Source organism: Pelodiscus sinensis, chromosome 22 (genome assembly GCF_049634645.1).
Source record: "Pelodiscus sinensis isolate JC-2024 chromosome 22, ASM4963464v1, whole genome shotgun sequence".
NCBI classification, from domain to species: Eukaryota; Metazoa; Chordata; order Testudines; family Trionychidae; genus Pelodiscus; species Pelodiscus sinensis.
The window spans coordinates 23,253,897-23,269,313 of NC_134732.1; the positions used below are offsets into that span (position 1 = coordinate 23,253,897).

General features: G+C 43.1%; 1 protein-coding gene across 5 annotated transcripts in view; it reads left to right on the forward strand.

Moving 5' to 3' along the window:
* The window catches only part of RABGAP1 (RAB GTPase activating protein 1), a 122,070-nt gene that overhangs the window by 30,315 nt on the left and 76,338 nt on the right, over nucleotides 1-15,417 (forward strand). For all 5 annotated transcript variants that reach the window (XM_075905614.1, XM_075905616.1, XM_006121941.4 and 2 more), the window contains 5 exons: nucleotides 2,909-3,019; nucleotides 4,352-4,418; nucleotides 9,744-9,846; nucleotides 11,465-11,634; nucleotides 14,425-14,599. In XM_075905614.1, the coding sequence (XP_075761729.1) occupies nucleotides 2,909-3,019; nucleotides 4,352-4,418; nucleotides 9,744-9,846; nucleotides 11,465-11,634; nucleotides 14,425-14,599 (626 nt within the window). The remainder of the gene's footprint in view (nucleotides 1-2,908; nucleotides 3,020-4,351; nucleotides 4,419-9,743; nucleotides 9,847-11,464; nucleotides 11,635-14,424; nucleotides 14,600-15,417) is intronic.

Sequence of the window (15,417 nt, forward strand, 5' to 3'; positions counted from 1 at the left end):
TCAGTGGGAGCAACCTGGTATTAAACATCTTCTGAAAGTCTGACCACACACTTAGCATAAACTCCCCTCTAAAAAATTGCAAGGACATGACACGTCAGCTCCCATCAGCTTGCTTTATTAAAGTGTTAAACCCACTCTGGCCACCTTAACACGAAACCTGGGGTCTGGGTAAATCAGAAAAGTAGCTGGACTTAAAACTTGGCAAGATATGTCAGAGAAGGCTTGCAGCAAACAAGGGCTTCCACATGCTCAAAATTCTTCAGTGACCAGACATGAGGAGGGCAGTATTTACCAGGATTATTCTTTGAGACCCAGGTATCCCTTCCACTTGGTCGCAGGCTTTCAATATTTTTATTAGTGCACAAAACTTTTATCCACTAACCCTGAACACAGAACTTTTAAAAGCATGCAACTGCCCAGCAAAGATGGAAATGACTCTTCATATGATGTTGAAATCTGTTTCCTGTCCCAAAGATACGTGGTGAATAATTAGGCGAGTACAGTGTTGTTATTGCTTCAGCAGCCTGATGACGAAGACCACAAGCACCTGCCTCAGCTACCCTACTAGTGCAGCACAGAAATGTGTTCCCTGCCCAATTCCCATCTGGTACCGTCTGCCCCTTTCATGACTTCCTCTCTGAAGAGCTAGCACTGCAGCACCACGTGGAGTCAAAAATCAGCCCCCCCAAGAGTGAATAGAAATCTGTACAGATTATTATTCATGAGGACCTTGGATTTTAATGTGAACATTCTTTGAAATGGAATAATTTTTCAAAAGCCACAGTTGACTTCATATGTGAAAAGGAGTTAGTCTGTTCCTGTAGAGCGGAAGCTTTGGCCTCTCAAGAAACATATGGAAGCTCATTTCCTGCTTCTAGCACTTGCCTTGATTTTGCTATGAGCGTGTTCAGGAAATTAAGCTGTGCTTATACGTGTCAGAATTTTTCCAGCAGAAGTAACCCCTAGGGAAGCATAGTGCCAATACAATGTGAAAGAGGCTTTCTCTACCAAGAGACAGCGACTACAAAGTTGGAATCTTGAGCTTGTACTCTGTGCCTCTAAGATCAATAGCTGCCACTGTTGCCTTTATCTTGTGACCCGGGGTACATATATCTTGGAGCATAGAGCTGTATAATCCATTTCACAGCCATGATGTGTCAGGTCAGCTGACTTGGGATCACGGGGTGGGGCTGAGAAGTGCTGTGTAGACTGGGCTGGTGCCTGGGCTTTGAGACCCCGTGAGGCGGGAGAGTCCCAGAGTTTGGGCTCCAGCTTGAGCCCAGATGTCTCCACAGTAGTTTTATAGCCCCCTCAGCCTGAGCCAGCTGACTTGGGCAGCTGTGGGTGTTTCATTGCTCTGTGGATGTATCCTAGGAGCCCAGCAGTGTCTGTGGATTGTATTGCTTCTCTGGAGCATAGAGCTGTATGGATGCTGCTCCCTGGGACCTCCGGAGGCTTGCATTCATTCCTGGTGGCAGACCACAGCTCCTCATTGCTGCCGCATATGCCCACTGCTTCTTAGCCTGTGGCTTGTTCCGAGAAATAGACGTGCCAAGCTCCTCTGTTCCTGTTTGCTTCTTTGGGATTTCCTCAGGCATGGACCCAGCCTTTGTTTCAGGGCAGCAGGGGTGAAGGAGACTGAATTCAAATTCATTGTCACAGGCTTAGATGTCAACAACTCATCCTTGTCGCATGAACCATTTCACTGAAATTCAAACCTCTGCTTGTGATGATGATGCTAAATTTCTCCACCAGCTGCAGATATTTAATTATAACCCTCTAAATGGAGCTTGTGGCTGTTCCTGAATGCTTGTCCTCTGGGTCCTGTCTCTCAAAGACACCCAGTTTTGTTCTGTCTTCTAGTCCAAGTGCTGCTGGATTCTGTGTCTGTTCCTGAGACTCTGCTCTCCACAGACAATGTAGCAGTTCTAAAGGGGGCGGCTGTGTCTAACACTGCATAACCCTGATTCCTCAGAGGCCTTCTTTGGTGTTTTGTTTCTGTTTAGCCCATATACAGTGCTCTGTGCTGTTGTATGCAGCAATGGATGGAATTTTATAACTCTGGGGTTGCCTTTATCTCACAGTAACATGACTGTCATGTGCTCCTGGAACTGTGAAGCAGGTTGGCTGCTCACCAGAAGTCCAACGCTGTTTCTCTTTTTGGATTTATGTCCCATGGAAATATTATTTAAAAACAAATTCCCTTTTCCCCCCTCCTCTTTGTTATGGCATCTCCCATCCAGGAGCATCCAAACCACAGCTCAAACGGAACAAACTGATATACCAATTCAGGGCCTCAGGGTCAGGCTGTATGCAAGGATCTTTTCAGCTCCAGAAATGCAGCTTCCCCTGGGGTGGAATGCAGCTGCTGTTTTAACACCACAAAGCAATCTTTTCTTAGGAAAAGGAAGTGAAAGAGAAAATCTTACCCAATTCAGATGCTTGGGAGTAATATGGAAGAAGCAGAATGTAATCAGCCCAGCCCGGGCACTTAGAATTAGAACCCTGTGCAGATACATAATTTTGTATCGGTATCTGCAAAAATGAATGCAGGTGAGCCCCTGCTGTCACACTGTGCACCTGGATGATTCACAGTTTCTAATACATAATGAAATTGCTTTAAACCTCAGTATTTTAAAACCCCTTGTGTGGTGCTGTTGAAAGCATCCAAGAACCAGCTACATAATACAAAGAGTTATGTTAGTTAATTTCAAAGCCCAAGGGAATACCATTTCCTGAATTACGTTGCCAGCTCTGTTCTGTTACTGACTGTAGTGAGTGAGGAAGAAAGGTCTGAGTACCTGTGTGTAAGAGCTGACGTCAACAAATGTCTGATGCTATTCTGATTATTGAAAGGATACAGATAAATGCCAATCTGTCGTTTTCTCCCTTCTCTGGTAAATAACAGTGCAGTTCCCAAAGACAAAGACAGACAATGTTTTAAACTCCGCCAAGGAATTGACAAGAAGATTGTGATTTATGTTCAACAGACAACTAATAAAGAACTTGCCATTGAGAGGTAAACCTGTGTTTTGAATTCTTTAACTGTGTTCTTTTTAGTTATGTTGTTCCTAATTCAAAGGCAGCAAATCCGTAATCTCTCTCTTGGTGAACATCCTGTGTTGATATGAGTTTTTTTATAATTTGCATGGAAAGTACTTATCCTATTTTATGTTTCCTGATTGTATGCAGGGAGTGTTAAATGCTGCTTCAATTTCAAGGGAACCAGAAAAAATTTTGGTTGGAAACTATGTAATTTTAGAATCTGTTGCATATCATATAGATCATTCTGTAATCTCCGTTGCATTCCTTCATAAATAACTGGCCTATTCGGGTCACGGATGGAAAGATCGTGAAATCTGAGCGCGCGTGGTGGTCCTTTTTTAGCATTCCTGCAGGATCTGGTCACCTTGTGCACAGCACTACACATACCCCGAATCTGTAGTAGTTGAGAATATAAAGTGGAGGGGGATAAGGAATTCTCATGACCTTCTGTTGGCTGGAAGGAGATTTATTCTCTATCCAAGCACTAACAGTCTACTCTGCATTGTTCATACTACTGAGGAGGCCAGAGCTTCTGCCCCATGGAATTTGCAGTCTGAAAAGAAATGCAACAAATTGAGGTTGTGATGCAAGCAGGAAAATAAAGCCATGTCTGCTACTTGAGCCTGACATTACTGTGAAATAAAAGCAGGGGAGCCAACAGCCACGCTGGGCCCCTAGGCAAAGGGGGAGGGAGGATCTCTGCACTCCTGGAAGGAACAGGACCTCAGACAGATGGAGTGGGACTGGGGGGCAGCTGGCCCTCTGCCTCCTGGAGTGCTCGACCCCCCCACCCCATAGCCCTTAGAGCTGCCCGGAGCATGCTGCCTGCTGCTCTGGTGGCAATTTAAAGGGCCCGGTGCTCCAGATGCTGCCACTACCGTGAATCGCGGGGGCCCGGTGTAACTGCTCCCTTTTGCTCCCCCTCCCATTGGCAGGCCTAAATAAAGGCATAAAATACCTTTGCACTTCAATTTTGGATGTGGTGGTTGTGTGGACAGGTATAGAAAGTGCCTAATGCAAATATCCTGAGCAATAGGAAGTGAGAGAGGCCTGGCCAACCAGCTAACCTTGTTAGTCACAGCTACGTTTGGGCTGTTCCTGCAGTGCAGATTCTTAAATAACTTCCAGGGCCACAGCAGAAGAGAGCCATGTGATAGAGCAGTTATGGGAACGGAATTGCATGCTCTTGTGTAGTGTTCAAAGGCCCAGTGCGATACGCAGGCAGAGATGTACGTAAATGGGTATTTTGTAGGCAGTGGTATCAGCATGTCCCTGAATTATAATCACTTTTTTGGTGTTTTTGCAGATGTTTTGGCCTTCTCCTGAGCCCTGGGAAGGACGTTCGGAGTGGTGACATGCACCTTTTAGATTTGGTAAAGTGGGTTTTTATTAACAAAGAGCAAGATGATTTCTAAGCAGCGCTAATGTCTGATCCCGGGGAACAGGCTGGAAAGATCTGACTGTGTGGTCACCAGTAGCCAGTTCTTCAGCATGCACTCAGGGCATCATAAAAGGGCACAGTTCATTTCACCCACACATCCCCAAATGTGAAGGTGGATTAAGTATAATAATGCGTTAATCTGAAAGATGGAGTTCTACAGCAAAAGAGAAGGGTTCCATGACTTCGATTTTAAAAGGGTTTAATCCATGTTGGTATTTGAGACGAGCAGCCCAATTTGCCTCAAATGTTTCGTTGTCCTCCACATTCCAGCCAGATCATAGTGCGAACTTTTATAGGGAAGCTGGATAATCATTTCAGTTCAGAGTTTTGGAATTAGCATATGGGTGTTTCACTGATGGCTTATTGTATTTTGGTTAGATATCTGCAAAGTGCTGATGTAGTAATTGCTAAGGTGCTGGGTGTCTCACAGGCATAATTTGTGTTGGTGTTTTTTTTTTTTTAAATCTGAATAGTGTTTTTAGTAGTGTGCTATTACCATCTGTAGAAGAGTGTCTTTTCTGTTTTAATTCATGTTGAAAGGCAACCAGGTAACTGGACAAGTTAAATTTTAAAACTGGTTTGGAACAAAGTCTTTCTAAACACCTCTCTTTCCATTGTACTTTATGCATATGTCAGTCAATTCCTGATTTGCTTCAGAATGCAGTCCTATCCCCTCTTAGAAGGACAGTAGCTATTATTCAAATGTGAACAGTGTCAGTATGTGTTCATTAGCTCTCTTCTGGATACCCATTCGCAGACATGCTAGTGTCGTCTTAGCAGAGAATTTTTTTGCTTCCTCTGTGCTCTGCAAAGGCCTATCGTTAAATTCTGCCATGCATCTGAAATGCCTTGGATTGTGGTTAATAGCCTCACCAAGAGGCCACAGAGAAAGTTAGAGGAACTTTTAAAAAGAAGCAGAATGCAAGTTCCACATTGTACTGTGCAGTGCAATGAAACCAGTAGTATTTCCATTTATAGTCAATTATCTATTTAAAATGAAGTCACTTTTTCTTTTGTTTTAATGGAGCTGGTAGTGCCATTTATCATTAAAATTGGCTGATATTTACCGTGTGAAGAGCCTGATTTCAGTGGCTTATGATTTTGCCAAACTTGAATAATTCAGGTTGAAATTTTCTGCGCTTGGTGTCTTCCTAAGTCTGAAGTTTATTGAAATGCTTTGACAAAGCTGTATTCAAAAATAGTGGGGAGAAATTCCCTTTTATATTTTTTTAAAAAGTACAAATGTTTCCATGAGAAGCTGTAGCACATGTAAGATTTGGAGCAGGGTCTTTGAATTTGGTGGTGGTGAGGGGGGTGGAGTGGGAAGGCTGCTTTTGTGTCAGCAATTTGCCCTTTAGAGTTCTTGAATTTAGCCAAATTATAGGCCTCTGTGCAAACCAGGCTTTTTCATACTCAGCAGAGGTTTAGCAGCCAAGTTGTAGCAAAGATTCTGTCTGTCTGTATTGGGCAGGCTTCAGTCCAGGGCCATAAGGGCGGAGCAGCACTTCCCCTGCAGTTGTTGCTCCCATCTGCTATGGGCCACTGGGCACAGGAGCTGAGAACAGACGCACTCTTGTACTCTCAGTGCTCTCTCTGCCTGTACCCAATCAAGGGGAAGCAAGAACAGTTGGCCTCAAATACAGCAGGGACAAGAGCCAGACCTGGGGATTTTTTCTTGGCCATTGGCCTTGCTTTATAGACTCATAGACTTCAAGGTCAGAAGGGACCATTGTGATCATCTAGTCTGACCCCCTGCACAGTGCAGGCCACAGAATCTCACCCACCCCTCCTAGAATAATCCTCTCACCTACATCTCAGATATTGAAGCCTTCAAATACTTTGAAGACCCCAAGATGCAGAGAATCCTCCAGCTGTGATCTGTACCCCATGCTACAGAGGAAGGCGAAAAACCTCCAAGGCCTCTGCCAATCTACCCTGGAGGAAAATTCCTTCCCGACCCCAAATATGGCGATCAGCTAAACCCTGAGCATGTGGGCAAGACTCACCAGCCAGACACCCAGAAAGTTCTCTATAGTAACTCCTGTCATCCCTCCATTGACCTATTTACCACTGATAATGAATGGTCAATTAGTTACCAAGATCATGTTATCTCATTAAACCATCCCCTTCATAAACCCATCTAGTTTAATCTTGAAGCCAGATAGATCTTTTGCCCCCATTACTTCCCTTGGAAGGCCGTTCCAGAACCTCACTCCTCTAATGGTTAGAAACCTTCGTCTAATCTCAAGTCTAAACTTCCTACTAGCCGGCTTATATCCATTTGTTCTTGTGTCCACATTGGTATTAAGCTTAAATAATTCCTCTCCCTCCCTGGTAATTATCCCTCTAATCTATTTAAACAGTGCAATCATGTCCCCCCTCCGCCTTCTTTTGGTTAAGGTAAACAAGCCAAGCTCCTTGAGTCTCCTTTCATAAGACAGGTTTTCCATTCCTCGGATCATCCTAGTGGCCCTTCTTTGTACCTGTTCCAGTTTGAATTCATCCTTCTTAAACATGGGAGACCAGAACTGCACACAGTATTCCAAATGGGGTCTCACCAATGCCTTGTATAATGGCACTAATACCTCCTTATCCCTACTGGAAATACCTCGCCTAATTCATCCCAAGACCATATTAGCCTTTTTCACGGCCATGTCACAATGGCAGCTCATAGTCATCCTATAATCAACCAGGACTCCGAGGTCCTTATCCTCCTCTGTTACTTCCAACTGATGTGTCCCCAGCTTATAACTAAAATTCTTGTTGTTAATTCCTAAATGCATAACCTTACACTTCTCACTATTAAATTTCATCCTATTGCTATCACTCCAATTTACAAGGTCATCCAGATCTTCCTGTATGATATCCCGATCCTTTTCTGAATTAGCAATACCTCCCAACTTTGTTGCAGAAACTGGAAGAATGTAAGAGTGACCAGATTGGGTCAGACCAATGGTCCATCTTCTGTCCTTTCTTCTGATGAGGCCAGATGCTTCGGAGACTGAACAGAACAGGGCAGGCATTAAGCGAGCCTTCCTTTGCTGTCCATTCTCAGCATCTGACTGTCAGAGGTTTAAGGACACCCAGAGAATGGGGATGCATCCTTGCCCATCTTGGCTCATAGTCACTGACAGACCTATTCTGTAGGAATGTATGCAGTTCTTTGTTTGAAATAAGTTATAATTTTGGCCTGAACAACATCTTCTGGCAGTGAGTTCCATAGATTGACTGTGTGTTGTGTGAATAAGTTCTTCTGTTTAAATAGATTCTGCTCTGTCGGCGCCCTTATTCTTTACGTTTTTTATTTTCTCTTTCAATGAAATATGTAGTCTCTCCCTCAATCATCTGTAATGTACAGCTTCCAGTCTTTTTGATAGCTTTATACAGCTGGTTGCTGTTCTCATTTTCTGGATGCCTGACATAAGATGTAGGGTCTGATGTACACAACTCAATGGTAGTTGTCCTTGGAACATATCAAGGGCTATATAATGTGCTCTGAAAAGGCAGGATTTGAGATGCTTCAAATTAGGCAGCAAAATTAGCAAAGACTTCTGCCCTTCATCCCTGCCTTGGTTCCCCTTCAGTAAATGAAGATACTACCACCTGGCCTCAGGAAAGGCATTCTGAAGATATATTTGTTAATGGTTGTGAAGCATCCAGATTCTGTTGGGGCAAGCACTGTAGGAAAGTGCCATGTGTAAATGAATAACTTCGTTTTCAGAGCAGAGGCCACAAGCTGAACAATGAGGATAAAACAAAATCTTGAATTAACTGGTTGTTTAGTGAGTCCTGGCCATTGTGGGGCGAGAATCTTGTGGAAAGAAAAGAATGGGATCCTGTAAATAAAGATTATATTTAGGGATGTAAGCAATTAGTTGAGTCACTATTCGACTAGTCGCTTCCCTCCCACCTCCACCCTCTGCTTCTATATCAGAGGCAGCAAGGCGGGGGAGCAGGAGCTGGTGCTGAGGGGAGCCAGCTTAAAAGCTGGTTTCCCCCAGCACTTTCTCCGCAAGGGGCAGGGGAGGCAGACATGCAGCGGGGGAGCCAGTGCGAGCCGGGACAGATAAGTCGGGTCCCAGATACTGAGCCTCTGCTTTTTAAACGTTGTAAGAGCCCCCGGCAGTCCCGGAACCGGTGCATTTGAACATCCTTACTTATATTATCAATCATACAGACAAGGGGGATTTCATTAAGGTTGCTTGTGAAACCTTATTTCTGCATTTCCTAGCTTTTAATGTGTGTATATTTTAGAAAAAGACCAGTATAAGAGATGTGCCCTCTAATGTCCTTGAGACACCAAGGACACTGAGGATAGAACAATCTCACACTGTCAGATGTTTGTTATTACAGCCCTGCAATGTATCAAGACACATTAGTGTGAAACAGCTGGGAAGCTTTTTAGGGTTAGCAGTTTGTAAGGCAGTATTCTTGATTTTAATTGGTTTCAATATAGGATAGGCAATGAAATGCATCCCCAGGGCAAACAGTTTAGGACAGTGTTTCTTAAACTGTGTTCCGTGGCACACTGGTGTGCCGCGAGGCAGTCGGAGGTGTGCCACAGAGAACAGATTTCAAAATCTGGGAGGTTTTTTGTTTTTCTGTGTTTGTTTTTCCTCCATTTTTCCCCGGCCTTGGAGTTCCTCCTAAAAAAAATTGTTTGGTGTTCCTCGGTCTTAAAAAGTTTAAGAAACTCTGGTTTAGGAGCTTTGTGCACGTGTTTTCATGGAGTGAATGTACCACTCAAGTAGCTGTCGTTGTGAGACCGCACATTACGAAATAAGGCTGCAAGCACTGAATTGCCTGGACTCCTCTAGGGCAGTGTTGAGGGGAGCGTGTATGGTTTGGCCTTTCCACTGTAGATAATCTGACCTGGATTAGGAGTGGCCTGAAAGTCACTAGCTTGCAGATGGCTCTTGGACCACTCTGAAATGAACGACTGTTCTTTGCACAGTCAGTGTGCATGTCACACACAATCATCGCCCTGTTCTTGGTAGGGTCAGCTGGAAGGTCAAAGGTGGTGCAGGCTAAGTTCTCCTCTCCTCCCCAGAGATGGTCTTTCCTGGTTACAGCTGAGTGATGTGGACTTGCGGAGGTTGCCCTGTGGCTGCCCAGGCAGTAGTTGTTTTGTGAACAGACGTCAGGAATTGGTCTCTGGGCTGGGACTCACCCCTTTCCTGAGCGCACCGAGCACTTGGCATTTTTAAAATGAGTTTCATGTTAATAGCAACGTGTTTGCTCTTTCCTTTGCTTCTAGGAATCCATGGGTAAAAGCTCTGATGGGAAATCGTACATCATCACTGGGAGTTGGAATCAAAAATCTCCACATTTCCAAATTGTAAATGAAGAAACTCCGAAAGGTACCAACGTTACAAAAATAACGTTATTACCAGCAGGAATGTGTGTCGGAATTGGCAGGCGCTGGGTCTCTTTGTTAGTTTAAAAGGGCTCTTGCTGAGCGAGGTTGGGGCGGCCTCCTTCACTTTTTCCCTCAGTAACATCATGTAGTGAAAACAGTGTTGTGGCTCTGAGTTTGATTCACGTGGGACATGTGAATCGAATAAATGAAACAGGAGCCTGGGAGACTAGTCAGTTCTTTGGCATACCAAAAGTGTAATCAGACATCCTACTAGGGAAAGGAAAGGCTGTACAGGGTGTGGAAAGGGATGAGGCAGGAGGTCTAGTCCTTCATTCCAGCTGCTCCCCTTTAGTTTCTGCCGACTCCCATTATGAATTGCACAAGATCGTCTATTACAGGATTTCCCTTTGTGATGTGCTTCATTCCTACTGTAAATCCAACAAGTGTTGCACAGAGGTTATTGTGGAGAAAACCACTAGAAGAAAATTTTTACATGTAGCAGAGAAAAATTCACTACGCTGGGAGATATATGGGGCTTTCGATATCTCTTGTACTCTCTCCATTTCCGTTTTGGGGAGTGAGGATCACTAGTGCTGTTTCTTCCAGTCCTTAATCAAGGCAATAATCAAGGCCAATGGGGATTTTAATCTATCAAGGTAGAGGCCTATTTCGTACACTCAGCTGCCAGGCTACAGCCAACCCCCGTGACTGATTCAGGTTCTGCAGAATCAAAATGTTTGTTTAAAAACAGGAAGCTTTTTGCCCAGGAAATTACGAATAAGATCTTCCAAGTGTGATTAGGGCATATCCATTGCTTTGTTTTCTTCTTGTGTTTTCGTTCATCTGCAATGTAAGCTAGCCTTGTTCATCGTGCTTGGCTCGTAAGCCTAATGATGGCTCTTGAAGGATACATTTCTAAATATTTTAGGTGAACAATGACACACCTGATTTTCACAGTTATCATAGCTGTGTGTGGAAATTGGCGCATTACCTGTGAATTGCCCAAAGCTCAGAAATGCCAGTGGTCCTAAAATTGTCTGGCCTAGTCTTTCCCATTTCGCAGAGAGTCCTGCTCCTATTGTTGGTCGCTCTGCTCTGTCAGGGAGAGACTTTTTCCACAGCTGTGGTGGTCTTGTAAACGTTTTTTAGAATCTCCTTAACATGATAGGATTTATCCATCATCCAAAGACTTGTTTAGCAAAAGAACTTGGTGGGACCACACTTGCACAGTAGAGGGTCACCATTTAAATCAGAGTCTTAATTAAATATTTGAAATTGTTTTAAGGAACATGATTGCTAGTTTTCCAGAGGGATTTGAAGAACGTGACAAAGGATTTTTATCTTTCTGTGGTAGAAGAATTCTTTGCTGGGAGAAGATTCTGATAGGGCAGCTTCTCTTGCTAGCAAATAGCCCATCTTAATTGACCTGTGCCAGTCACCGAAACCTTTGCTTTATATTGGGGTGTTAGGTCTGCTAATTTCTTCTGAATTCTGCTAATTTTCTGCAGAATTAGTTTTTACAGTAACATTACTACAAGGTAGACAGATGAGAGAGAATTTCCACTGAGATTTGTCGGCAGGTGATTGTATTATTGGCTTGATTTTTTTTCTCTCTGTAGATAAAGTGCTGTTCATGACTACAGCTGTTGATTTGGTGATAACTGAGGTACAAGAACCTGTGCGATTCCTTTTGGAGACCAAAGTCCGAGTTTGCTCACCAAATGAGAGATTGTTCTGGCCCTTCAGCAAACGTAGCTCCACTGAAAACTTCTTCCTAAAACTAAAACAGGTAATGCTGTCTTTTTACCATTACATTTGGGGCTTGGCATAGTTGGGTATAAGCTTAACTGACTGTCACTACCCTATAATTAAATTCTTCTGAGACTTCAGTGGTAGGTTTTAGGGTGCATTACAGGATAAATATAAACATATGGGGACAAGGCCCAGCTCTGAAGCCCTGATGCATGTGTGTGCTCTGTTGAAGCCACTGGAATGAATCGTGTATAAGGCCTGCAGGATCAGGCTGCAGATTGTCACATGTAATTAACTTCTGTACCTTCAAACCTGGTATTTAGGATGTTACAACATTTCCTAGTATACGAGTCCTGCAGTTCTTTTACTTGACATGCCATACGCGTACAAATAGAAAAGGCTACTTTTTGCAAAGATAAACAGAACTTCCAACAGGATTTAAATGCACATGTCCCAGGACAGCGGTTCTCAAACTTTGGGCTCTGGAGCCCTTTACATGCGTAAAACTTTATGCAGAGCCCCAACGGTCCACTGATTGTATGTGTTGTACCCATCGATGTTTCCAGTTTGTCAACCTCGTGGAGCCCCGGGTGCACAGTTTGAGAAACACTGTCCCAGGAAAATTGGACAATTGACCTAGCAAGACTATTTTTGCTGTTATTGTCTAAGAACTGTGGAGGGTCACTGCACTGCTCTCTTTTCTATTGCATCACATGGTTAGAGTAAAGGTTTCAACGAACCAAATACCCCAACTTTTCTTGTTTAAAAATGTAACTGGAAAGCAATGTCAAGAAGGCTAACATCGTAGCTTTTTGACTCCACCTGCTGGACAGAATGGGTACATTGTCTAAGAAATGCACTTGAATAATATCATAACTCATACCAGAAACAGTCAAAGCCTTGAAAATGGAAGGTGAAAGTCACCTGAGAGTTAGTATGTGATGGAGGAAAAAAGCTGTTCCCAAAATTGCTCATGAAATGGTTACCCCGAAACAAAACCACTCTTCAGAAGCAATGGAGGACGCATGAAAACTAACCATCCTGCGGATGAATTCACACAGTCCAATACTATTGAACGGAGTCAAGAAGAGTGAGGGGTGGAACACTCTGATCTCATTGTTCATGAATTATGTGGATTTACCTCTTCAGGAGGTTCAGGAGAAACAGACAACTTTTTCCCTAATGTCCTTTTTTGCACTTGGTTTTTAATTTTTATTATTGTTGTTGTCGTCATCATTATTGTTTTTGTAAAGTAATAGCAAATAATGGCACGGTTTCTGAGAGGCAACAAATGCCAGGTTCGTCAAGGGAGCTTCTTTGTTGCATTCATCTCTTTTACTTAAAGTTAATTCCATGTGTAACCAGTTACCTTGCAGAACAGCGCATTCCAGGAACACACTGGTATGTAGCAATGTCATGGAAACCTTCCTTCAAAATATAGTCTGGGGGAAAATCCCTCCATGTAGGAGATTAGTCTTATCTTCTCCTATTTGGACTGATTTTTTTTGAAGTGGATTATGGAAATGTTGAACAATTAATGCAGTTAGCTATAAATATGTCACAAGTTTTGTAATACAGGCTGTTTTTCTGCCTTGTAATATACGGAAGCTTATCTTACTTAGCTAATTTTGTATCTTTTGTCTTACTAAATGCTGCATGAATTGTGACCTTTTATCTCATTGAACTGTGCCTTGTTTGCCGCCCTTATGGGTTATCCAGCTTCCAGTATTTACTAATGGAGGAGTTAGCACAATTCATAGTTGAAGTGACTGATCGTTTATACCTGATAAGCATGGAAGGGAAACTTGTTTCTACAGAGATGTGATTAGTCTTTAAAAGATACAACTATGTAGAATTAGCTTATCTTAGTTTGCAAATGTTTCTTGTTTGGGAAGTGGTGGAAGCAGAGGGATTTTATTTTCTCAGATAACATTCAGTGACTTAGTGATTTTTAGTCTGGAATAATTCCCATTATTTAAAATTACTAAAATGGTAAAACTGAGCTTTGGAATTTTTTTACAGAGAAATTGTGGGGGAGAGATTATTTCTTTCCATATTTTTGATTTTGAGTGGAAGGTAAAGCTGCTTTAATAGTCTTGAAGTAAGTTAGAATTTTGTGAAGTATTTATATAGAAAGTCTGTGTTAACTTCCCTTTAGCAGAACAGAAGCATTGAAAATTAATGAAGCAAAAACCTTGGATCCCATAAAGTTGGCTACCTGTGTAATCGGGAAGAGTACACGTTTACTTTTGAAGAAGTAAATAGTCAATCAGTGGCCTTGCTGGGACACTAAACAAGAGTGAACCGTTTTATCACTGAGATGCACACTGTGCTCTTAGTCTGGTGAGAAGCGAGCTATAGTTTGAGGGTTTTCTCATTCATCATATTTAAATGGAAAGGTTGTCCAGCAGTCAAGAATTCACTGAACTTCCTCTCATAGAACTGCTTCCCCATAGCATATACTGTTGAAATACATGCTACTCGTGTGTCCAGTCCACTCCCGTGGGAAAAGGTGAGCCTGTTTGAGTCCTGGACCTGAAATATACTCATTTGTCCCAAGGGGTACATTTTACTTGCGGGAGCTATACAATTCTGAGTGATGCATTTTGGATATTGTTTGCTACGCATTCCCATGAAATAGGGGCAGACAGCAAACACCACAAGCATTCACAGCCCTGGAAGCTACCTTGGGGCACTGAAAGGACTGTAATCATAATGCTGCTTCACCATTCCCCCCTCTTCCCCAAGGAGAGGATGTAGAAAGAACCTTGTGAAACACACAGTCCTATGATAACTCCTAACTGAGAATTGTGCTTTTCTAATCCAGATCAAACAAAAGGACAGGAAGAACAATACAGATACATTATATGAAGTTGTGTGTCTAGAAAGTGAATCTGAAAGGGAGAGAAGAAAAACTACAGCAAGCCCCTCTATTCGACTGCCACAGTCTGGGTCGCAGGGCTCCATGATTCCGTCCCCTCCAGAGGATGATGAAGAGGAAGGTAAGAGTCTAGTCAAGTTTGTTTTACAGACGCTCCCTGAGTTACAAACAAGTTACGGACCAACGCTTGGTCCGTAACTCGAAGTGTTCGTAACTCGGATCCCATAGAGTTCCATGGCGACCACGCTGTTCGTAAGCGCGGATCGCCATTCGTAACTCGGATCCGCATTTACAACCACTTTGGTCGTAAGTGTGGATGGTCGTAAGTGGAGGCGGTCGTAACTCGGGGAGCGGCAGTATTTGCATACTTTGTAGGAAATGGAAGCTGCCATAGATGACTAGCAAAGCTATTGGGAAGAAATTACCTTTTGAATGGGATCTTGTCTCACACTTGAAAGCTATGAGTGTCTGATAACAAAAAACAGTTCCTTCAGCTGCCACTTCATTTTTCTTGGATGTTTCTGTGAACCAACTAAATGCTGCTTCTTGGTTCATTTGACTCTCCTTGGAGACAGACTGAAGAGTTCAAAACACCCCAGAAAAGTTAAAAACACCTGAAGCAGCACTTGAGATAGTTTGTCCCTCCTGGAACAGATGTAAACGGCTGCAGCAGTGAGGAATGAGGAGTTGGCATTGGTTTGAGGTGTCTACGAGTGGCATGTGTGTAAGCATAGGCTTTTGTAGTGCAAAATGCCACACACCAGGCGCTATTTCACAGTTTTGGTGGTGCTGTTCATTCTGAGGTCTGTGTGTTTTCGACAGGCTCTGTTGCCATTTCATTTTTTGAACAGGCCTGTGAACTGCTGCTGAGTTTCTGTTACTGATAGGAAAGTAATCAGCACGTTTGAATGATATAGCATCACCCACATCAGAGATCTG